At 45.8% G+C, this 24,703-nt stretch overlaps 1 protein-coding gene across 8 annotated transcripts in view; it reads left to right on the forward strand.

The window, feature by feature from the left end:
* RBFOX3 (RNA binding fox-1 homolog 3) overlaps window positions 1-24,703 on the forward strand; it is a 347,425-nt gene that overhangs the window by 272,597 nt on the left and 50,125 nt on the right. For 3 of the 8 annotated variants that reach the window (XM_053375570.1, XM_053375576.1, XM_053375573.1), the window contains exon 1: window positions 10,085-10,427. The exons of 3 other annotated variants lie outside the window; for them this stretch is intronic. In XM_053375570.1, coding sequence (XP_053231545.1) covers window positions 10,326-10,427 — 102 coding nt within the window. In that variant the 5' untranslated portion in view covers window positions 10,085-10,325. Of the gene's footprint in view, window positions 1-10,083; window positions 10,428-24,703 lie in introns of those variants that run through there. 2 more of the 8 variants (XM_053375569.1, XM_053375568.1) reach the window with 1 other exon arrangement.

Consider the following 24,703-nt stretch of genomic DNA (forward strand, 5'->3'; position numbering starts at 1 on the left):
ATCAAAACAGTTTATTCTACATTCCAATCGTCTAAATCCAGAGACAAAGAGATAGAGACTTTTAATTAAACCAGGAGTAGGCTAAAATGTAATTTCTGGGTCTCTTTTGCCATCTTGGACTCCTGTTTACCTTTTCAGTCCCTTGTATCTTGCAGGTGTAAACTTGACAGCGCACCTTTCCTTGATAGAATGTACATGCTGCTGTTTCTCTACCACGTTGTTCCTTAGTTTAACTTGGAGGTGGGGAGCCTGTGACCCACCAGATGCTGTAGGACTGCAACTCCCATCATCCCTGACTATTGGTCATCTGGGACTGATAGGAGCTGCAGTCCAACAACATCTGGAGGGCTGTGAGTTTAACTCTTTAGGCCCCAAGCTTGGGTAGGTTTCAGATGGTTATTTACTGTAGTGATTCAGAATGTCTCCTTGGTATTAGAAACATCCATTCAAGGAAGCTGTGTGTGGTTGTTGGGTGTTAGACTGTGTGTGAGCAGGATGCACACACATGAGTGAGCTGAGCTTTGGGGAGTGGGCTGCACATGTGAATGTGTTTGGCATAGGATATGGCTATGCTCTGCCCTATCGCATATGCATCATGGCACCACCTGGGCACCCAGCCAGGGCATCCTTTTTGTACCCTTTCCACTTCTACACATCCCTGCTCATCTCCTTCCTCAAGATGCCCGCCCCAAAGCACCCCACCTGTTTTTGCATGGTTACAAATAGATCCCAACTTACAAGGTGCCCTGCACTCTCTGGTTAAACCAACACCCAGCAAACTGCCATGATGGGCCTTATGCACATTTAATTCTTTAACAAAGAATCACCAACAGTTTGAAGGGAAGAAACTGATTAGCCAGAGTCTATTCTCTGAGTAGGGACGCGGGTGGCGCTGTGGGTAAAACCTCAGCGCCTAGGACTTGCTGATCGCATGGTCGGCGGTTCGAATCCCCGCAGCGGGGTGCGCTCCCGTCGTTCGGTCCCAGCGCCTGCCAACCTAGCAGTTTGAAAGCACCCCCGGGTGCAAGTAGATAAATAGGGACCGCTTACCAGCGGGAAGGTAAACGGTGTTCCGTGTGCTGCGCTGGCTCGCCAGATGCAGCTTGTCACGCTGGCCACGTGACCCGGAAGTGTCTGCGGACAGCGCTGGCTCCCAGCCTATAGAGTGAGATGAGCGCACAACCCAACCCTAGAGTCTGTCAAGACTGGCCCGTACGGGCAGGGGTACCTTTACCTTTACTATTCTCTGAGTACTCCGGGTGTGAGGGATGTAAGCCAGCATGCTGAGCCAACCAAGTATGGAGGAATCCCAAAGAAACCTTTGTTACCTAGTGGTCCCTAGGAGACCTCATTTCTGTTCTGTGGGGGAACTCTCCACAGATCTTGTCACCTCTCACATCCCCTTCACCAAGCAGCTAGGGTGACTGCTGAGTCCCAGGCTCCGAACCATGCTCCACTCTGCCAACTAAGAGATAATTGCTGCTCAAAGCCAACCTGCCTGCTGAGAAGCCACCTGTCCTATGTCCTGGCTGCCCCCCAGAGTTGTGACTGGAAGTGCCCTTTGCAGCCAAGGTCATGCTATGCTCTTCATGGTCTTGAGAGGAGGCTACCCTCTATTGGCTCCTTGCCATCACAAGGTGTTCTACCCCACGATCCAGGTGCATATGCTCGCAGGCAGATGTAGCCTTAATTAGTCACAGAATTTGTAGGCTTGCAACTTTCTGTCTCTCTAAAAAGGAAGAAAGGAAGGGGTAACATATGGACACATGTGTCTCTGTGCTGTGCAACCTTTGTTAGAATCATCTCAGCTTCCACTAGCGGGGAAGCAGGGGGAAATGTGACCAGTTTTGTTTGTTTTTTAAACTGTCATAAAGAGGCAAGTAAAAAGACACCCCACCAATCCTTCATTTTTTAAAAAAGTGATTTCTAATTCTGTATATAAGTTTTGTACAACCTGCCTCAGTTTTCCACATTTGGGGGCAACAATTTCAGAGTTAAAATGTTATGAAATAAGTGTAATGTACACTTTCAGCAGCTTGGCAGCCATTGTACATTTAAATCATGTTAAATGCAACCAAGTAAGCAATTTGGAAATATAAATGGGAAGGCTGCATCTGAATGTGAACAAGTTTCTCACCCCTTTTCCAGACGTACTTTTCTGCAGTGTAGCACCACACTGATTCTACACCACAGTGTCTAAATATCCCAGTGTCTAAACTTGGACAAAAAGCCAACCCTGTATAAAGGGAGAGGGCTGTATGCATGTGAAAGCTAGCAAAGCATATCTGAATATTGGTGCACGTGGAAAGCATTTGTGCCCCTGGACCTTACTCGCTTTTCAGTTTTCTACAGGGGAAAGTGCCGGCCATCAGTGCCGGCCAAGCAAGTTAAGTTCCCAGCAACAATCAGAAACACGTGTGGTTTAAGGTAAGACAGTTTATGGAAAAGATAGGATCCAGTTAAGTACTTGAAAGATACGGAAGTTGCATGTGTTGTACAGAAAAATAAGCTAGAGGGACACAGCCCCGGTGGAAATCTTAGCTGCCGATTGGCAGGTGGTAGATTTTGATAAAGATTTCTAGCAGTGAACAATTTCCCTAGAATGGTTTTGTTTTTTTCTGTTGCAGAGTGGTTGCTATAAAATATACTTACTATTAATATTTAGCATAACTTAGCAACAGCTGCGGCACCATAATGTACCGGGACAGCATAACTGCACTAACAAACCAAGGAGTGTGCAACCCAAGAAACCTACCCTAGGAAACATTGCCAGTTGTACAGTGGGTGCTGTACACCTCTTGCCACAAGTGCAGCTGTGCACAACCTCCAAAGTGGGTCCTACCGCATGCTTCACAACTAGGAATGCGTCACATAGGTGGCACAGAATTGGGGTGGGTAGTGGAGCCTGCCTGAAGTGAGCCACTCGCTTTGCGTGCATGCACACCCAACTCATCATACTGTCCTGGTTCCCTGGCACCACTATCTTCACTTAAAAGAGAAATATGAAAGAAGAGAGGCCTAGCACACCTCTCCCAACTTGCAGGCTGCCACGGTCATCTGTTGTACTAAAAGAGCTGCACTGGTTGCCCGTTCATTTCCTGGCCCAATTCAAGGTGCACACGTTGATGTTTAAAACCCCTAAATCAGGGTTTCCCAAACTTGTGTCCCCAGCTGTTTTTTTGGACTACAGTTCCCATCATCCCTGACCACTGGTTGTGCTAGCTAGGGATGATGGGGGCTGTAGTCCAACAACAACTGGAGACCAACATTTGGGAAATGTCATGACCCCAATATCTGAATGACTGCTTCCTCCCCTTTAGAGCCTCTTGGGTGCTGAGATTGGCAGAGGGGGGCCCTCTTGGGAGTTTCTCTGCCCTCAGAGACTGTGTGTGTTTGTCCGTGTCCTGGGGGAGGGCATTCACTGTGGTGGCCCCTAAGCTATGAAACGCCCTCCCCACAGAGATGTGTCTGGCACCTTCATGATATAGCTTCCAGAGGTTGCTCTTTTTACCTTGGCTATTGACACTTGAGATATGTATTTTTGGGACCTGCCTTATTTTTATGGTTATAACTTGATTTACACAGTTTTAATGGTGTGTGTTTTTAATGTTGCAACTTGCTCTAGGACCTTAGGGTGAACAGTGGAAAATGAATGAATGAATGATTGAATCTTTCCCAAAGTAGCCCTCAAGGTAAACCTTTTCCCCTTAGGAGCAGTATAGTAGAACTAAAACAAGACCCTTTAAGGGATCTATTCAGCACTCAACACCCCTTCATGGGGAGCAGACTTTCTGCTTGCCCATCCCAACATTTCACCTTGCATGGTGGGATCCTGAGATTCAGCTTTTGGGCCACCGATGCAGCAGAGGAGCAGAAAAACGACTTGGTCGGGGCTTGACTGTATAAACATGGATGCTCTTCCAAAGAGCAAGGCAAGAGAAGAATGCAAGTGTGGGAAGTTGTAGCCTGGCAAAGGAGCAACAAGAATGTGTGATCACCAGAAATCATTTTTTATCAGATCGTAAATTTATAAGCTGATTCTAGATACCTAATGCTTACAACTTTATATCTTTGTGTGCAATTTGTTTGGGTTTGTTTGTATTTTTGCTTTTATTGATGTAACCCAGCCTGTGACCTTAAGGGGGATATAAATCCCAGTGATAAATAAATAAGTACATGATGGCAGATTGCAGGGCAAGTGAGTCTATAGTGATCGGATAATAAGTAATTTTAGGATTGAGGTTTAGAAGAGAGGGAAGGGGCTTGAACTAAGGGTGGGAAGAGGAGAACAGATGAGCTTGCACCGAAAACAAGGGGGAGGGATATATTGCTGCAGCTTCTTCCATTTTGCCTTCTTTTAATTTCCCTCTCACTGAGTCTCATTTGTCCTCCCTGTGTTACACTTTACATGAAGAGAAGGATAAGCATAGGCAAGAGCAAAACAAGGGGGAAACAGGCCGCCAGAGTGGTCATTCCAGGGTCTTGAGGAAGGAAGGGGAACTATTTACATCCCTTAACTTGCTTTTATTGGGCACCGTCAGAATTTGTTCTCTTTCTTTCCCTCTCTTAGTTTGGGCATATTGTTTCTGACTGCTGCCTTCTCAAGAATGTAGTTTAGAGGTTCCAACCTAAGAAAGGCTGCTACTTTTAATACACAAACACACACACTTGCAAACACAAAACTGTATACAGTATTTTTGTTTTATCAGAATTATTGTGTCCCCCCGTCAGATTCACAGGTCCACTTGCTGCCAACTGCACTGTTCTTATGTGCCTTTGACATTGTGTTGTATTAGTATTAGTGTGAGGTGTCAGAAAATGAACATATATTTATCTTGAGTTGTACAGATGTCTAGAACTCTGAGTCCTAGCAGATTCCTTGGCTACAGTGCTGCCACAGGATTCCTGCTTACCGGCAGGGTGGATCCCTTTGCCATCCAGTGGGAACACAGGGATGGCAGCAAAGGCATGATTTGGATTTGTTGTTAAAAGCTCAGTTAAAGTGTGGGGTTTGGGGCATGGACAGGGATCCACAAATACCCTTGTGAGCCTGCTGCTAGCGAGTCAATCTTCTGCTCTCACTAGAGCACAAAATCAAGGAGAGCCTCCCCACTCCTTTCTTTAGTTCCTGGAGAAGCAAGGGAGAATGGCAGGGATTCTCTCTGGTTGGGCACCAAACCTCAAAAGCACTTGGAGAACTATGAGTCTTACTGATGCATTCTGGGCATTCTAAGGCATAGTCCAGTGGGTACAGTATATATCCCAGCCCTCTCCTCAACTGTAGACAAGCATAGGAGTTTACCCCCACACACAGTACTGCTCAGTACCTCAAGCTCAGACTAAAGTCAGAAGACTTTATTCCCTCCCTCTGGAGGGGAGGGATAGGGTCATGTTGAGAACAAATATTTTGGTCTTTACCAAGGCAAGCTCAGATTTAATGACCCCTGGGCATGTATGGGTATTGTAATTCTAAGGTGTTGCTTTAGGGCAGGGATAGCCAATGCAGTGGTTCTCCTGATGTCACTGGACTACAGCTCTCATCACCCCTCATCATGGACCTTGCTGACTGGGACTGGTGGTAATTGGATTCCAACAGGTAGCTCAGTCAGTTAGAGTGTGGTGCTGATAACGCCAAGGTTGCAGGTTTGATCCCCATATGGGACAGTGGCATATTCCTGCCTTGCGGGGGGTTGGACTAGATGGACCTCAGTTCCCTTCCAACTCTACCATTCTGTTGGTTCTGTGCAAGCATCTTGCAGGGAGGGGAAGCATCATGCTGGCTGTCCTTTTGTTCAGTAGCTGCTGAGTCTTAAAAATCACACCAAGTGGATTGCGTGAAGTATGGTCAGCCCCTTAGTATAAGCATCATAGACGGCACACAATTCTACTTGTGGATCTTCTGCCATCTGCTATATCATTGGTTCCATTTTTCCACAAAGCTTTCCTGAGCTCGGCAGAAGGGAGTGTGTTTTCATAATACTGACAGATATGCTCCTCTTCTTGGGAAAGTTGCCCTTCATTTTCTTTGTCTTTTAGAATGATCACAGCACCATTTTGTGCATTATATCCTGAGACTTTGCAGATAGCTCTACAGTTAGTGTGGGAAGGTGATCGAAAGTAAGGCCAGACTCACTGCGGAACTAGACAGAATCCTCTTTTTGTTGAGAGTTTCCTTTTTTGTTGCTGCCAGGAGTTAACACATAGGGGTATATGCTAACCTAGAAACAGCCAGCTCTGTGACCTAAGCAGCCAACCAGTTTGAAGGAGCATTTGCCCGATTCCTGTCTGTTCAACCCTTGACTTGCCTTCTGCTCTCTGGGGCTCTTAGCATATATACTTTTTTCACTGGGAGACCTGGGGCAACACCCATAAATCTCTCCTTTGCCGACAGTCCCTCGTGACGTAAGCTACTAAGGAGATTCAGACAGCTCTTCAATAAGGTTGCTATTCTGAACCATTTCCTGAGAAGATGTGCCGAGGTTTGTGGCAGACTCTGTTCATATTGTAAATCTGTAAGTGCCTGCACCCTGTTTGTCCGAAAGCTGCGAAAGGCAGCCGCACCCAGCACAATTTCCACCACATCAGTGCCATGTGGCACTTACAGAGAGCTTTTGTGGGGGAGAGTTGTGTTCCCCCAGGACCCCACAGTGCATCAAAGAGAAGTAGAGATGCATTTTCTTGATGGAGTGTGTGTATGTAGACAGAACTGAGAAGAATTCAAGCCCCCGGTCTTTCACTCTGCATTTTTCCGATGACTGCTGCACCAGGAAGAATCACCCAATAAAACTCACTTGGAAGCATCTCTGCCTGGCAGGGAAAATTCTGCCTTTGAGCCTTGGAAGGCAGCCCAATTGCAGTGTACCCCACATTCTGGCTGAACTGAACATGGGATTCACGTTTATTCCGCACAGCAAGCGAAACCTAGCACAGGTGGCTTTGCAGCTGACTGGCACATCTACCCTGGGCCTTCCAGTGCTTTAGCAGAAAGCAGTTGGGGAAGCTGGGTTGAGTGGAGATGCGGGACTGGCATAAAAGCCAGGGGTCCTTCAATGCGAGGCACATCTGTAGAATAGGCATAAAAAGCCTTGGCCTTCCTGAAGTCTGTAGGCACCTGAGAGACAGGCTGTTACCTCAGGGTCTGAGCACAAGCGCTCTGTCCTTTCCTAGGTCTGTAAACAATGGAGAAAAATGCTGCTACCTCAGGGCCACCCATGCAACAAGTCCATGCTGATTTTCTTAGAGACTTCCCTGATCCAAGATGGGTTGCAACAGGAGCACTACCACCATGAAAATATATGTTGAAAGAGTAAGAAATAGGTCTCCAAATCCATGTTTTGGTTAAAAGTGGGTCCTGGGTCTGAAAAGGTTGAAAATTCCTGCTCTAGAGGCATCCCAAGAATCTGAACCAGAATGCTTGCTGTGTTTGCTGCTGAACACCACAATAACATTGTTTTTGGACTGACATTTTATGATGAGGTTTCAAGTCCACTGAAATTGTTTAAATTTGTGAACTAACAACGTGTTATACTTTTCACTGGTGTTTTATGCCTTTTAGTAAGTTGCGTGTTACATGTTGCTTCTTACCACATTCCCTTGTGACGGGGCTAATTTGAAACCCCAACATATAAATAAATCTATGCAGCCGAATTTACAAATGGGCATCCATGACTCGCTATCTTGGAGAGGGTCTTCTTAACACGTGAACAAACTGCCTATTCCCCAAATGCAAGCTCAGTTATGAAATGTTTACAAGCTGCATACCAGTGGTCAGAGTGGGGAGATGCACATCCTCCTCAGACTTTCACACGATGCCTCCGCTCCCTTCCTATTGCTATGACAATACTAAACTTTACTGTGAAGTCACTGATCGGTAGCAGAGGCTTCACAGCAGGCTTCCCGCAGAAATGGACTCTCAGCTAATGGACACTACTATCAGGATGTGCAACTGTAGTGGCATGATAAGAAAATGATAGGGGGTGGATGCAGATAGCAATTTGTTTGCCACCGTGTGCATGTAACTATTTGATGAGCTGCTGGTCTGTAGCATCCTCTGACAAGTGGCCAGGAGAATTTGTATATCATTTGTAGTGGTTCATCTATGCATGTCCATACATATGTGTGTAATGCGGGGTTAACGGGCAGGGGAGGGAATGAGGGCAGAAAAGCCACACGTGCTTTAGGGTTGCCATTCCCCCAGAATCCTACAAGCCTGAGAAAAATTTCAAACTCCCACCCCCACCCCATAAACACACACATACACACAAGCTCTCAAACAAGGAGGATGTAAAGTTAGAGGGAGATGTGTGCAAGTTACACCGGGAGAAGAATTTCTACTAGGTTTAGATTCACCCATTGCAGTGCCATGTGCCTGTGTTAGCTTCACGTTTCAATGCAGATCTTAAAGTGCAGGGCTTCCTGTCCAAGAGGTGTTGCATTGAAAGGAAAATTCTAACAGGTGCAATGTGTACAGCACCAGCGGCTCAGCAAACGATGGGGAGAAGCTACACAGGGCAGGCATCCTGCCTTCGGTGCAGTTTTTGTGAGATGGGCATCCCACACCTTTGCATATCACAGGACAGAGCACTGAGTATGAATTTCACAGCTTTTCTCTTTTCTAAAATGGTGTTTGGAAACAGATGTCAATTTCCCTTTACCTTGGGTATTTCGCAGAGGGGGAGCTGTCCCTGGAATAGAAAGGTGCCCTGTGTGTACTTAGAAGCATTCTGACCGGAATACCATATTTTAGGAAAAACAAAAAAACCCCATAATTTGGCAGTGCTAAAATACACACATTCGTCTTCTTTTCTTGTACATAATTCAGTGGGGCAAAGAGGGGAGCAGGTAACCCTGAAACGTCTTCTATATCACTAGCAGCTTCTTTTGGTCCCCTTGTTTCAAAACCCAGCAAAAAAGAGAGGGGCCCATGCAGTCAAATGGCTAGTGTAGTGTTGCATCCTGTTCTCTCTGCCACAGCCACCCAGCTATCGAATAGGGAATATGCCAACAACATTTCAGGTTTTGGTGGGTGTGGGCAACATTTAGCCACTTTGCTTAGAGTAAAGGTTGGAGATATTGGCATTCCCGGAACCTGATCACAAGCAAACCCAATCACAAAGGGTTGGGGAGCAACTGCCACACTCTGACCTAGCTAAACAGCAGCCTATGAACGCAGCCCCTAAGGACCCATGCCTTTGACGAGAAGATCCCAGACAGCAAAGGCCTTGTTCCAGAGAGGTAGAAGGCAATGCCTTCCTGTTCCTGCAAAAGCTGCTGGGAACAGGCTCTGTGCAGTGAGCTGGGATCTATTTGCGCTCCTATGGGACAAGCTACCCAGCACTCAGGAATAATCCAGCAAATGCATCTCCTGCCAAATTCTGCTCATATTTCAGGAGAGGTCAGCTGGCTTCCATCTGTGCAGGCCTGGCATGCAACAATGTGTGCGTGCCTGTAGGTGTGCAAGTCCATGTCTGGGCAGAGGGCATATAAGACCTTTGCGTGCAGGCATCTATATGTGTGAGAATCTAGGTCTCGCTTACCTCTCTCTGGTATTTGGACACTGGGTCTGTCTTGCCTGCATGTGTAGGGAGAGAGAAAGAGACTGTGGATTTTATCCCAGGGTTTCTTTGCTGGGTACCCTGTGTTACAGAGAAGCTCCCTATACCCAGGAATGTTGCAGGGAGCAGAGAGAGACATATTTTGGAAGTGCGGATGCCACAGCAGCATAATTCCCTCGTTGTGGGTCTTGAAATTATTGTCCCTGGAACCGCTGACGATAACTCTGTATTTTCTTTGGGCTGATGCAAGATGAGGCAGTGGGCCTGAGCCAGGTACCCCGGTTAAGTGTCAGAGCCTGCTTGGTGGCCTATTTATCACAGGGCAAGAGGCAGAGTTGCAGCAGGTGAGGGGTTAAGTGCAGGCTCAGCTGTTCCGGCTTTTCTTGGTTTCGCAGTGAGCTGTTTGATGTCTGAATGCACAGGGGACTCCCCCGCCTCTCAACCCCCTCCTCTGCTCTCTCTCTCTCTCTCTCTCCACCCCCCATGCGCGCACACATACACACACACACACCCTTTGCGGACCATGCATTCATTCAGCAGCTTCGTCTAATGGCACCAAGTGACTCTCAGCCTGCACGCTGCTCCTTCCCTGCTTGAGCTGGAGACACAGCATGCAGCTCCTCCAATGGAGCCCTCTTAAATAGCTCCGCACGGGGGAGCTGCCAAAAGAAAAACCACGGAGAAAAAGCAAGTACTGTAAAGGGAAGAAGCAGAGGGTCTGGGAGCAGAGGGAGCTGCCAGCATAGCCGCTCCTGGGCTTGCCGGCAACACATGCTCTGCTCGATGGCTAACTCAGGCTGCCTCCTGGTCTCCAACTCAGCCTTGCTCCCACACTCTCTACCTTGCCCCCCGGCCTTCCTCTACCTCCAGCAGGTAAGTCCGCCTCTTTCTACCTACCTGCTTCACACGTGGTTGGAATCCCCAGATCTAAAGGTCAGGGCTTTAAACACCTCCCCCCTTTCCCCCCGTCCTCCCGAAAGGCACGTCCGTTTTGCTTTCTCAGTTGTCACAGGAGTTGTTAACGGTTCCAGGGTAGCACCTGTGTGCTGTCTGGCTGCAGAGGTGCTGGTGTGGCAGCAATCAGATGCGAGCTTAAGATCAAGGAGATTGCACTTTTCCCAGGCTTTAATATTGTTATTGAGGATATATCTAGGTCCAACTTTCGGAAATACATTCTTAGAGACAACGGGTGGAATGCATGGCACACAGAGACCATGCGCGTGAAATTTCTTTTTGATGTGTATTGTTATCCTGAATACAATCTGTGTCATCCAATGGCATATGCATGGCTTTTTTGTTAGGGTTCATCCCAGCCTCCCTGTGTCCCAGTTGCCTTTCTATTGCGGCCGAATTTTACGCCTCCGGTACAGTTGGATGTTCTGTATGTATATGTGTGAAGTAATTTAAAATATAAATCTGTCTGTCTCGACTTGGCCCTCCAAAGTGCTGCAACCCAATTTCCAGCCAGCTGAATCCCAGGCGTGTCTCCCTTAGCTGAAGAATCTCGCTGCAATGTGAGTCTAGTTCCTTAACTTCTCCCGGGAGGTGGGGAGAGGGGGGTTTGGCACGCCTGTAGTATCACCACCACTGCACTTCCTTTCACTCCCATCACTGTGGTCCTGGAGCTGCACATGTTTCCTTGCCTAGGATCTCCAGAGGAAAGGAAGCCGTTGCTTCAAAAACCTCTTTGCAGCATCGGAAATCCCCATCTCCCAGCTGTGCTAACCCTTCCATTTGTGCTTGAAGGAGTTTTAAAAATTCATGGCATCCTAACCGCTGGCATTAAGTGGCCTATGAGGCCAACCACCTTGGGGGGGGGCGGAGGGGGCTCTTGCTGGTTCGTTCCAAGGTCTTAGTCAAGAGAAAGGAGGCAGCTGTTATTTGGTTTTAATTCTTCAAAGGATCTGAAGGGAAGGCATTGTGAAGCTGCAGTGACAAGACAGCTCAGGTCCAGGACTTGCTCAAGTTTTGCAGAGTGAGGTGGCTGCTTCTTCCTTATAGCGCTGTCTGGAAGAGAGGGGTCCTTTGAAACATAGGGCTCTCTGTGCTTCGGATGTCTAGGTCAGGGATAGAGAACTAGAATGGAATGCCCAGCAGTCTCAGAGAGAGAGAAAATGAGATTTGGGGGTTTCAGTGTTTTCCTTCTTGTGCTTGGGAATCCCTGAAGAAAAAAGAAGACTAACTCGTTCAGAATACATCCCTCCGTTCCAATCAGCTGCATGAGGGATTTATGAATGCTTGAGGGGAACACTGGGGGAATCTCTCTTGTTTTGAACTACAAGACAGTCTGGGCTAAGATGATTAAAACAGAGAGGATATTCTCTTAGTGGAATCCCTTTGGGCTTCTGCTTTTGGTCGCACTGCGTAGCACTTCAGCCTGCTAACTCTTCAGCAAAGCTGCATGGACACGTTTAGCCTGTGCTTATTGCATTTCCCCTAGACTGGGCAAAGAAATATTGCGAACAAGATCATTAAATGAGTGGCTAGAGCCCACAATGCCGGCACAGAGGAATTTAGGAGAAGGAGAGGTTTCACTCAACAGATTCATTTTCCTAGCCCTTTCTCCAGCCTCTTTGCTTTTATTCGGCCTCCCTCATTCCCTCTTTGATTTTTCCAAGTCTCTCGCACTTTGGTTGCAGATTTTTTAGATGCTGTGTAGAAGGATTAGCTTTTTGGGGGTTTGTTCTGTTTTGTTTGGGGCTTTAACCCATTTTTTTTCTCCTCCTATCTTTGGCAGAAGTTGATGATCGGTGCCTGAAGTTCCTATTAGTTTAAAATAGTATTTTTAAAAAGAAGAACTGGGACTGGAGGATGGACTTATGCAGACGATGCAGTTCATGATGTAATTGATCATATCCTGCCCCCAATTTGTTCCACAGTTGGATCCTTTTAAGGCCTAGATGGGTGTGCCATGGTGACTGAGTGTGAGGTCCTCACCATGTTTGCCCTTATCTCATGGTCCAGTTTTGGTCCAGGCTTGGGCAGAGCACACTTACAAGCCCTGTTGTCTAATATTTTAAAGGAGGCAAGAACCACATTTTGCGCTTAGTAGGCTGCCTGAAAACTCTGCTTTCCAGGGAGCAGGGCATATATAAACAAACCTTCCCAGACAGGTAGAAAACTTGCATTTCAATAATTGATTGCCTAAACCATGCTATGTAGGCCCACCAGCAGATACTGGTCAATAGACAGTCCAGGGTACACAACCGCAATCACTTTATCTCTAACTCTCCGTCTTGATTTGCAGAAGAGACTGGGTGTGGACAGCAGGATGGCACTATTTCAGGGCCAGCTCAAGATGTTTTGGTACCTAGGATAGAAAGTGCCTTCCCTTCTGTCACCCATAATAATCAAATAATGCGACAATTTGCTACCCATTATTGGTGCTTCAAATCCATCACCTAGGTAGAGTAGGATTGTTCCTGCCGATTTCTGTCACTCCATAATTGTTCCATTGGTTCCTTAGAATCAAACAGTACTTTTTACATTAATCAAGGCAGGATATTAAGTTAGATGGACCATTGTTCTAACACGGTGTAGCAGTGACCATGAGCTTTAGGCCCATTAATTTTGCAAGGTATTTTTTCTTTAATCAATATTCATCACCCATAAGTAAAAAACTGAACATTTCGCTTCAGTTTCAACGGTGACGTCACTAAAATGCTTTGTCATAACACAGCTGTATTCATGCATTTTTAACATCTGTGTATAAGTTCACATGTTAAATGCAATAGGGACCGCTGATACAATCTCTAGTGACACTCTTTTCTCCCACAGGCCCATTAAGTGTTCAAAGCTTCTCTTTCTGAACTTAAAGATTGGAAGCAATATTTTTAAAAACCCAGCTTCTCCTTCAATAGTCCTCTCAGTTGTTTATCGCTTGACACTCCTGGTGTGCCTCTGAATGAATGTATGCACACACAAAAAAAGTGTGTGTAATATATTACTTTACTGGATCATTTTAGAAGTGAAGGGACCCAGACAAAATACTTACATGATTTATACTATCAAGAGTTATAATTCTTATACAGCATATTAGGAGAATTCAAAATGGATTCAATTAACAGGGAACTTCAGAAAACTGAGGTTCAGATAGAGGGAATTCCCCTGTTTGTGCAGATAAGAAACAGGCATAAATAGCAAATCTTTAAAACAGACATCTGCACATATATGTTTGTGTATGTATTTATTGCACACGTATAATGAAATCTGTTTAAAATAAATTGATGATGCCTGTGTGTTTGTGTAGAAATAGCTGGGAAATGTTGGGTTTTATAGCTGATGCCGAGGGTTATTATTGTGTGTCTTAATGACCAGGCTGGATGCTGATGAGAATTTCCAGATTCTTTTGGCAGTGAATGCCACTTGTAAATGGCGGGGATGAAACAAATTGGGTGTTACCACTGCCCAAATAAAATTTGAACATTTGGCTCATTAAGTTTGATTTATTCAGTCCCAAGTAAAGCCAAAGTTTTAGTTGAATTGCTTTAATATTAATTAATCCCTTATACGCGAAATTATTGCGTTTTGCTCATCCAGCAACACAAGGTGACCCACACAATTACTGTTATTTTCACACCGAGAGAATAACAACTGAACAAGTCAAAGGAGTCGGATTCTCATATTAAATACTTTGCACAATGCTTTTGTGATTACCTGCTTACACACATATAATTTTGAACTAATGTTTACCTGCATGTTTATAAAATTTAGCCACTACTCATGTTGGCTTGCATATTTCTTCCATCCTAAAAAGGAAGCTTGAGTCCACCCATGGAAAATGGTATCAGAACCCATAATTCCATGCACACACATATACACACACATGCCTGGCAACCAGTTATTTCTTGAAAGGATATGACCGGAGTCAAAGGCAGGATTTGCCTCTTATTTCGGTTTCATTAGAAAGGACACCCTTGTTACATGTCCATTCTTGGGCTTGTTTGGAGCACATTAACATTTCTTTGTGTGTCTCCAAAAACAATTTGTTTGGAGAACGATGACTAGCCAAGAGCCTGGGAGGCGCCAACTCCCTCCTAGGCACTTTGGGGGCTAGCCGTGGACTGCTTCCTGCAGTTGCCACAGGCAGCCATGGCCAATGTCCCAGCTGCCCCTCAGGAACTCCTCTGTTCCTCTGCATGGTGTATACTTGCCAGGCATGCAGAAACCGCCAGCTTCACTATCTTTTCCTACTGGGTCTAGGTAGTAGGGTGTTGGGAGGAAGAAAGAGGTTGCTCTAATGACTTCTGTTGTGTAATATACTTTTTTTAAGGGTGTGGAGTGCAGGGGTGAGATACAAGATTGTGGCTCAGCTTAGTCAGATATAACTTTAGTGGGGAAAGAAAAAAGGCTGGCAAAGCTATCTGAAAGGGCTTGCTAGCATTGTGGCATCCTTTTCTCAGTGCAGCATAATCGGCAAAGATTGTGATCATCCTGCTGAGTCGCTTGGTGCTTTGAAACAGCCCTTGGCGTAATTGGGGAGGGTAGGATCCTCAGTGCTTCTGCAGCAGGCAGACTTCTTGCTTGCCCCACTTGGTGCAAGCTCTACAGTACTATGAAGCACCCTGGATATCCAGCAATGTGTACAGCAGATTCTGTAGCCGACGGGTGACTCGATTAATGTGCGCTAATTTGCAGAGTGGGTCAAAGCTGCTGTTAAAATTTACACTCGCATCACATGCCGCCACATGTTGTTTGAAGTCAGAAGGAAGCTGAGGATCCTGCAAAGCTTTTGGGTCACCCCAAGCGGTGTGCGTCTCCGAAATGACAGGGCCTTCCTGAACAGAAAATTGCTGTAGCTTAAAGGCAGCTTAGAGGAGAAAAAACGATGTCGTCAGGTTAAACATCTCTAGAGAATAAATGTTCCTTCATCACTAACCACATTGTTGCAAGTGAAATCCTTTTTTATTTATCTATCCTTCCTGCTGCCTCTTCACCCCTTTCATTTTTCTTTACTTTTGACAATCGCAGCCTAGCTGGGATACACTCTGCTCCCCAGGCCCTCAGCCCAGGAAGCAGTGTTTGGGTAGCAGGCACAGCTGGGCTGAAGGAAATATTTTTCCACCAACGATTTGTTGGGGGGACGACGACAAATTATTGAAAATGTGTTAATATAGAAGCATTTGCTAACTGATTTTGTCACTGCTGTGTTTTCAGTTTGTGTTGCAAACCGGTTTCCCCCTAATAAAGAGATAGTGGAAACACAGCAGAGAGGGAGGGAAGGAGAGAGAAAGAGAGAGGGAGTAGATTAAATGGGGGTTGTTGGTTATTTAGCACTTCTTGCTTAATCACAGGAAGGTTTCTTACATATATAGAAGAAGAATTGCGATGGCGGGCACATTCCGCGCATGTGTGTAAACACATCTCACTCAGGCTAACACAAATGTGTGTTTTATTTTTATTTTTCCATATCATCACTTAAAGTTACAAATACTGATGCTGTTTGCTCCTGCACATGAACACATAAGCCACTGACTCCATACAATTTCACACATCCCGGTGTTTGTACACAGCATATTGTTGTATAAGCTCATAGAGTGCGGTCTGTATAGGCATGCTCACGCAGCCGGAAACTTCCCAAACCAGCATCAGAAGTCTTCTGCAAATTCAAATATACAGGCACTGACTCGGACACACTTAGATTTAAGGTTTGTTTGTTTTTCACCCAAGCTTTCACAGCTCAAGGTTGCTTGCCCAGAATGAAATAAATTCAGCACCCCTGCCTTCTCCGATATGCAACCCTAATCTCATTGACAAATTCAGAGAAGACCCTACCCTTGTGCAAATCCTCATTTTTACCGGCTCCCCTTTGGCATCGGTCAAGTCGTTTTGCTCCTTTGCAGCATTTGCCTTATAGGTGGAATTGAGTTGGGGCCGAGGGACAGGAGTTTGCGGCAGTGCTGGTGTGTTGCTTTAACTAGGAACCGCCCTGCGATCTTATTCTCCCCATCATCTTTATCATCACCATCATCACACTCCCACATCCCATCTCTGAATTTGGAGGAAAGAAGAAACCTCCAGAGTTTACACCCTCGCCATGAGCAGCATCCCAGAATGGCTAACGCTGCCGGGTAATGTTTGCCAACATAATATTCTGTTTCTGCTGATGGAAGTTTCTTGATTTCATGCCTTGTTCATATTAGTAAAGAAGAGCAATTAAATCAGGAAATACTGTGCAGCCTGATAAGTTATAGCAGCCAGTGTAGAGTTCCTAGTGCATGTGGGGAGTGCATTTGTATAAATTCCCAGAGCTGAAGATTAAGGTCTGCACCAAGACACCTTATCTGTGGGTGGGTGGGTGGGTGGGTCAGTTTGGTACTGATGTCTCTTAGTCACAATGAACTTCTAATATGTGCACACCTAGGTGGCTAGGGGGAAATAGGAGCCTTGGCGTCTTCTGTCCCTGGCGCGGCTTCTCTTTAGAAGGAAAGGGAACAGTAGGGAGCCAGGCCCTGCAGCTGCCATCCAGGCAGAAAACATAGAGGTGGTTCAGTTGAGCCAGTCTGCAGACCCTCCAAGAGTCCCTATTTCCCAGGGACAGTCCCAGATTTACAGAAGCCATCCCAGTTTCTGATTTGATCCTGGAATGTCTCGCTTTCCCTTAGGACGTCCCTATTTTCATCAGAGAAATGTTGGGTGGTATGGAGTTATGTGACCCCCAAGCCAAGGAGATAAGTAACTATACAACCTATAGAAGACATCTGAAGGCAGCCCTGAATAGGGAAGGTTTTTTTTCCAACCCTTCTCTGCTCAGCTGTTCAGCCAATCTTCCATCACAGCAGTGCAAGGGGTGGGAGTGGACTCCCCCGCCACACACCTCTGTTCGCATTGCAGTGATCGTAGCTCCTCACTCAGGCCGGCCTCATAGAGCTCCAGCGGCACACAGTCACGAGCAGCTTGGTGGGCCAGGCCTCAGATGGGAAGACCTGAGGCTCACCAAGCTTGTGAGAGCTGCCATCTCAGCAGTGTGTGAATTGGAAGGAAAGACCCAGCCTCACCCCTTGCCTGTACCACAGGCACAACAGCTTCACTTCAGAGTGGGAGAGGGAGGCACACACACACACACAGCCCCATACTCACCCTGATGAAGCCATAGCAATAACCTGCCGCAATTTAGGTTAGCCTTCCCTTCTGTTCCCTGCCCTAAAGTGGCTTAGGGCCCCTCCAAGAAACTAATTTGTTGAGTATTTGCCCTCATAATGCTTGCAGAGAGCTTAATAATAATAATAATAATAATAATAATAATAATAATAATAATTTATTATTTGTACCCCGCCCATCTGGCTGGGTTTCCCCAGCCACTCTGGGCAGCTTCCAGCAAAGATTAAAAATACATTAAAATGTCACACATTAAAAACTTCCCTGAACTGGGTTGCCTTCAGATGTCTTCTAAATGTCAGGTAGTTGTTTATCTCTTTGACATCTGATGGGAGGGCGTTCCACAGGGCAGGCTCTACTACCGAGAAGGCCCTCTGCCTGGTTCCCTGTAGCTTTGCTTTTCGCAGTGAGGGAACCGCCAGAAGGCCTTCGGTGCTGGACCTCAGCGTCCAGGCAGAACGATGGGACTGGAGACGCTCCTTCAGGTATACTGGGGAGAGGCCATTTAGGGCTTTAAAGGTCAATACCAACACTTTGAATTGTGCTTGGAAACGTATTGGGAGCCAATGTAGGTTTTTCAAGACCGGTGTTATGTGGTGTTATGTTGGGCGGAGGTTAGATTATATCCGACTTCACATAGCTTTCGTTCTTCTGATTTGCTTATGGGGCAAAGTTATGTGGCAATGAGCATTCATCCTGATTTGATTGTGGGATGTTTACATGTCTCCCCTTTTGTCATTGCATTCATCCCGCAATTTTGAATGCACTTCCACTTCCCTTCACAAACCACAAAAAGTCAATTTTCCAAAGTGATTTTGTTGCACTACAATGACAAGGGGTGCTTTAATAAACTTTAGATGTGCAAATCCACAGTTATGGTATGTGGCTGAATCCCTCCTGACAGTCCAGAGGCACCTTGTGTCGGGGGGGGGGGTGTTAGAAGGCTTTGTGCAGGGAAAGAATATTTCTTTTCACTGTGCCCTCCTCCCAAGTCTAACAGAACATATCCTGTTCCACCAGTACCCAAATTCAAGGCATGGGTAATTGCAGGGACCGGCTTTCTATAATTGCCTCTCTCCACAATGGAAGGCCTACCTGTCTACGTACTGGAGACAGCCTTTCCCTACGCTAGTTATGTGCAAGCTTTTGTAATCATTGGTGAGCAAAGAGAGAAAGAATATAGACAGCCCACCACTAGATCTTTTAGGTGTCCTGTTATCAACGGGAATATATAATAGAAAAATAGTGCTTTTTGTAACTGCATTCGTCCAGGTTGGGATTCCAGGCAGGTTTGAGTCCAGTTTCCTCTCAATTTATGGGACTCTCAAAAACACTGTTAGAATCAGATTCTCTAGGAGGATACTAGATTTTGTCCAGTGGAGCATTCTCAGTCCATACAGCTCCACGGGCCCCTTCCTTTCCTCCTCTAAAGGTAAAGGGACCCCTGACCATTAGGTCCAGTCGTGGCCGACTTTGGGGTTGCGGCGCTCATCTTGCTTTATTGGCCGAGGGAGCCGGCGTACAGCTTCCGGGTCATGTGGCCAGCATGACTAAGCCACTTCTGGCGAACCAGAGCAGCGCACGGAAACGCCGTTTACCTTTCCGCTGGAGCGGTACCTATTTATCTACTTGCACTTTGATGTGCTTTTGAACTGCTAGGCTGGCAGGAGCAGGGACCGAGCAACGGGAGCTCACCCCTTCGCGGGGATTCGAACCGCCAACCTTCTGATCGGCAAGTCCTAGGCTCTGTGGTTTAACCCACATTGGTTGTTGTGGAAAAGCATCTGGTGCAGCAGGCTTTGCATCCTTTGATTTTCTCAGTTTGCGTTGCTGTGCAAATATTCTGGAGACAAAGTAGTTGTGGCAAATACAAGCAACCGGGATAGCTGGCAAAGTGCATCAGGAAACTGATGGAGGTGCAGTTCATAGGAATGTCCCAGTCCATTTAAAGCCCACCCCCACCCCCCAACTATGTCATAGTCTTGGTTCCTCTCTGCCAGGTCTCTCACTGAATCCTGAGAGGTCCAGCTGGCTCTTGGCTATGCCATCTCTGGAGAGGCTGAGCCAGTTCTGAGCCACCTTCTTGCTGTATCGGAGATACACATCCATTACTGATGGAGTTTGCACTGAATCAGCAGGATGCAATCCAAGCCTCTGGATGAGTTTGGATCATATCCTGCAAGAATGTAATCCCTGGCATTCAGCACCTTCTACAAGGAATGAGGCAATATTTGGCAGGAAAAGGGAGTCTGAAGAGCAAGTCTGGGGAGCAGCCTCAGTGGTGGGACTAATGTTAGAACCAGTCAGTTGCTAAGGGGGTGCTTAGGGGCCTGAAAGAGACCAGGGGGTGATGTTAGAGCTTATATGTAAGCCCAACTCAGATAGGTACTAGGGGAGGAGGATTTAGCACAGTCCAGGCTAGCGCAGAAGATTCAGGGAAGCAGCTTTTTTTTAATGTCCAGATATCTTGCTCTAGCATCTGGTACCACCATAAAAAATCCCAGAAACCCAGGAACTGGCTTTGCACTTTATTTCGGTGCTCATCACTGCTTCCTCTCCATTTGACCCATAGCTTGCAGAATGCTCCCACTTTCCTTGCCTAGCTTTAGGCTTGGAAACATTGATTTGTAATAATCATATAATGCCAGTAAAGACGAAGACCCTTGTGCCTTCAGTGTTGCTTTCAATTGCCTATATAAATTTTATTTTTGCATTTACATAAACAAATGAATTAAAAAATAAACATATAATCCCTTCTGACTCCCCCCCCATTGTGGATCTTAATGTAATGATTTCCCCCTCTGCATCTCTATCATAACTCTTATTTTTATAAATCCTTTGTCAATCCATAGTTCAAATTTTTACCACAAGTTTTCTGTCAATCCTGCCAATGTATGTAGTTGTTTGCAATAGGTTTTCAAATAAATTATAAACTTTCCTCCATTCTTTATTAAAGACCTCCTTTTCATGGTTTCTAATTCTTCCTGTAAGTTTTGCCATCTCAGCATAGTTCATCAATTTTGTTTGCCACTCTTCTTTGGTCGGAGTTGTACCATTTTTCCATTTCCGAGCTAAGAGAGTCCGTGCAGCCGTGGTCGCGTACATAAATAGTTTTGTCTGGTCCTTCGGGATCTCTGGTTCTATAATACCTGAAAGAAAAGCTTCTGGTTTCTTAGGAAAAGTGGTTTTCAACATTTTCCCCAGTTCATTATATATCATTTCCCAGAAGTCTTTTATCATCTCACTTGACCACCACATACGATAAAAAGTACTCTCTTTTTCTTTACATTTCCAGCACATTTTAGACTTTGATTTGTACATCTTAGCTAATTTGCTAATTTCAGTTGCCTTTATGGGGGTTATACTCTGCTTTCAAACAGGTGATAGCAGTAAATGGGGTTGCAGTCATCCTCTTGCAGGGCCATGAGGAACGCTAAGCGTTAGATCCCCAGCTGAACGGCTTCTGGAATCTGAGGCCTCCACAGCCCAGCCACAACAGTAAATAATAAAATAATTTGGTATTTATATTACACTTTTTCTTAGTGCTCAAAGGGTTTTTCGCACCGTGCCACTCAACACTGTGTGCGAGTTGGGTAACATTCAACATCACACTGTGACAAATGTTTTGTCTGCACAAACATTTCAGCTTGCCGGACAGAATGATCCCCTGCTCTCCTCCCCATATGCAGTGTTCCGGGAGTTCTCTTGACCCCTCCAAAGTCAATTTTGGGGTGTGTGGGGTGCAGTCATGGGGGGAGGGTAGTTCTCTTGTGCAAGCAGAAGTCCTTGTGCAGGGCTTCCACTGATGGAGCTATTTAAGTGAATCACACCCATTATTTTGAGGGTGGTCTGCCACTTAAATAACTTTAGATTAATCATCTCCTTTTAGCTGACTATTTTTTTTAATTAAAAAAATTGCATAATTTCACAACATCAATAACAGTGCTGATTGAGAAATCGCAAGGTGTGAGACAACTAACAGTTTAACAAACAAAAGCTGCCAATCAATTGTTAGAAGAGGAGAGGCTGCCCCGAATGTTTCCTTCCTTCCCTGTGACTCACAGGAATTGGCCCAAACATTTTTGCTGCCTGAGGCGGAACAGTCCAACGCCCCACTCCAAGTCAAGGTGCATCTCATTCAAGGCCAGTTAAGTTACATGGGCATTTGAGGCAGGAATTCCAGCAAGTGCCTCTCCCCCTCCCTGGCAGTAAAAATACAATAATAACTAAACAAATAACCAACAGTTTGTTGCCCTTTCATGACACCCATAGTTAGCGGCTTGCGGCAGCCACCTCTCTATACACCTGATGGTAGCAGGGCCATTCCTGAGTCGCACCAGAACCAAAATAGACTCTTAAAAAAATGCAGGCCCTCAACATGCAGCCTCACTAATTAAAATTTGTCCTTACAGGTTAAACAACTAAAGCTTTAATTGATTAATCTGCTAATTAACCAGTTGTGGATAAACTTTTTAGCAAATGCGACACAAGCCAAGTCTAATCTAGCTCTCTCTATAGCGAATGTACAGGGAGGGGAGGTTTCAGCACTTGTTAGTCACGCACCCGCTTTTGCCCTTTAAATCGCACCCCCTGCTATATACATGATTAGGCCAGCATTTAAGGACCCAGGCCTTCCTCTATCACACACAGGGCCCTGAACAGCATGCCTTTGCAGGCCTGTTTCAAAGCACAAATCAAAATACCTGATGCTTTTCTTTTAAAGCCCTGTACTGCTAGGAACCTGGATCCCTGAATCTTTCCCCACTTGCATTTTGGTGGCGCACTGAAGTGATCTTCAGCGGCTCATTTCCAGATGCCCCACCCCTTCAGAGTGAAGCAGGTAGCAATAAGGGAGAAGATGTTTTTGCCATTGGTGTGTACCAGCCTTCGAATGCTCTCCTCAAGGAAGCTCACCTTGCACCTGCTTCAATGTCTTCACGGCCCTAGGTAAAGACCTTGATCCTTTCCTGGGTATTTCCAAACATCTCCTGGCTTACTTTATTATGCTTTCTGATTTGTGTTTCATTCTTATGGGCTTGGTTTTTATTTAAATAATAATAATTGTGGTTTTATAGAGGTATTCTACTATTCTTATTTAACTGTGATAGTTCCTAAGAATTTTTTCTTTCTTTACAGTGGTACCTCGGGTTAAGAACTTAATTCATTTTGGAGGTCTGTTCTTAACCTGAAACTGTTCTTAACCTGAAGCACCACTTTACCTAATGGGGCCTCCTGCTGCTGCCGCACTGCCGGAGCACAATTTCTGTTCTCATCCTGAAGCAAAGTCCTTAACCTAAGGTACTATTTCTGGGTTAGCGGAGTCTGTAACCTGAAGCGTCTGTTACCTGAAGCATATGTAACCCGAGCTACCACTGTACTTCTGAAGAATGTTACAGAGGCACTGATGTTTCGTCCCTGCACTGCCAGAGCTTTGGCTGACAGTGGTGAGGGACAGGGCCTTTTCAGTAGTGGTCCCCCAATTGTGGAAATCCCTTCTCCGAGGATTTGTTTGGCACCCACAACACAGGACTTCTATCAACCTATAAGTACCATTGATATTTCACTGGGCTTGCTTCTCTGGCTTTTAATTTTTGTATTTTGTGGCGCTGTTTGTTCAGTGATGGGGGTGGGTGGGGCTGTTGTCACTTTGATATGTATTTCTTGTGGAAGGTATCGTTTGTCTTTTGCCTTGGAAGTCATTTTGAAGGCCTTTGGGCAGAAGAAGGGCTTCCTGGAAATATAAATAAAAGTACATGGTTTGATCAGCATCTGATCTAGGGAGTTTCACTCCAGGGTTACAGTGTGCCTAAGGTGTATTCCTGAAATGAACAAAAGCCAAAGCAGAGCAATAATAGGATCAACTAAAATGTCACAAGCCGGTAATCAAAAGTTAAGAGTTCTCAAAATGAACTGACACACAAGTTTATTTATTGCATTGGTATCCTGCTCTTCTTGCACTCAAGGGAACGTACATGAGATTCTGCCATCAGAAATCAATTCATGCCTCCCCCCAGTCCAAGCCCAGTGCGCTATCAATTATAGCACACAGGTTGTTGACTACATTTTTTTAAAGGTACAGTGTCCCTAGACAGGTATGCCAGGCTGTTTACAGTTCCTTACGATGCCTGATCCTTAATGCAAAAGAACAGGAATGAGGCATATCCAGCAGCATGCAGCAAAGTTCCTGTGAGCCAGGAAGTGGGGCTTTGGGAAGAAAAGGCTTCTGGGAAAGCAAATGGATTTTCCATTCATGGACTACAGTATAAGGTGATAGGCTGGTACTGCACTTCTCCCAGACCCTCCAAGTGTCCCTATTTTCCAGGGACAGTCCTGGATTTACAAAAGCCTTCCCAGTTTCTTATTTGATCCTGGAATGTCTGCTTTTCCTATTTTTGTTGGAGAAATGTTGGACGGTATGGCTTCCCCAACCCAATTATTTCTCACACGGGCTGGGGATGGTCTTCCCAACAACTGTCTGCATTACCCACACTTTTAGATTTGAAGGGAAAGAAGCATTACTAGGGTGAGTGGTTAGGCCAGAGTTGTTTTCCCTAACCCCCCCCCACACACACACCGCCCCAAAATAAGCTGTTCTGGAAGGGATAAGAGGAATAAAGAAATAGAATGAGCCAGCATGTTGGTTTGGGAACTGCATGTTGCGGTGAGTTAATTAGAGTTAATTAGTCTAATTAGCCTGCAAATGAAACTCAGCATTTCCTTGCATTCTGAGCCCCTACTCCCGGTTCCTTTCTTATGAAATCTTAACCTGATAAATATCACAATGTGGTTGTCCTGGATCTGGAAACAAAGGCAGCGGCTGCGTGTGATTGAGGAGGGTGCAGGGCTGCCTCCCTGGTGCTCTTCTTGTCAGCTATGGCTGTGAGAATTTTCCACTGCTTTTTCTCCACCTGCGTGAACACACACTGCACAGGCCCATATCAGCCACTGGGACCCGAGGACCAGCCTCTGGGTCCATAAGGACCAACCCTGCTTGTTTGTTTGACCCAGGGCCTAGATCTCCCTCCCTAACCCTTCCTTATAGTAGTCTAGGG

The sequence above is a fragment of the Podarcis raffonei genome, chromosome 2, assembly GCF_027172205.1.
Source record: "Podarcis raffonei isolate rPodRaf1 chromosome 2, rPodRaf1.pri, whole genome shotgun sequence".
In the NCBI taxonomy this organism is placed as follows: Eukaryota; Metazoa; Chordata; class Lepidosauria; order Squamata; family Lacertidae; genus Podarcis; species Podarcis raffonei.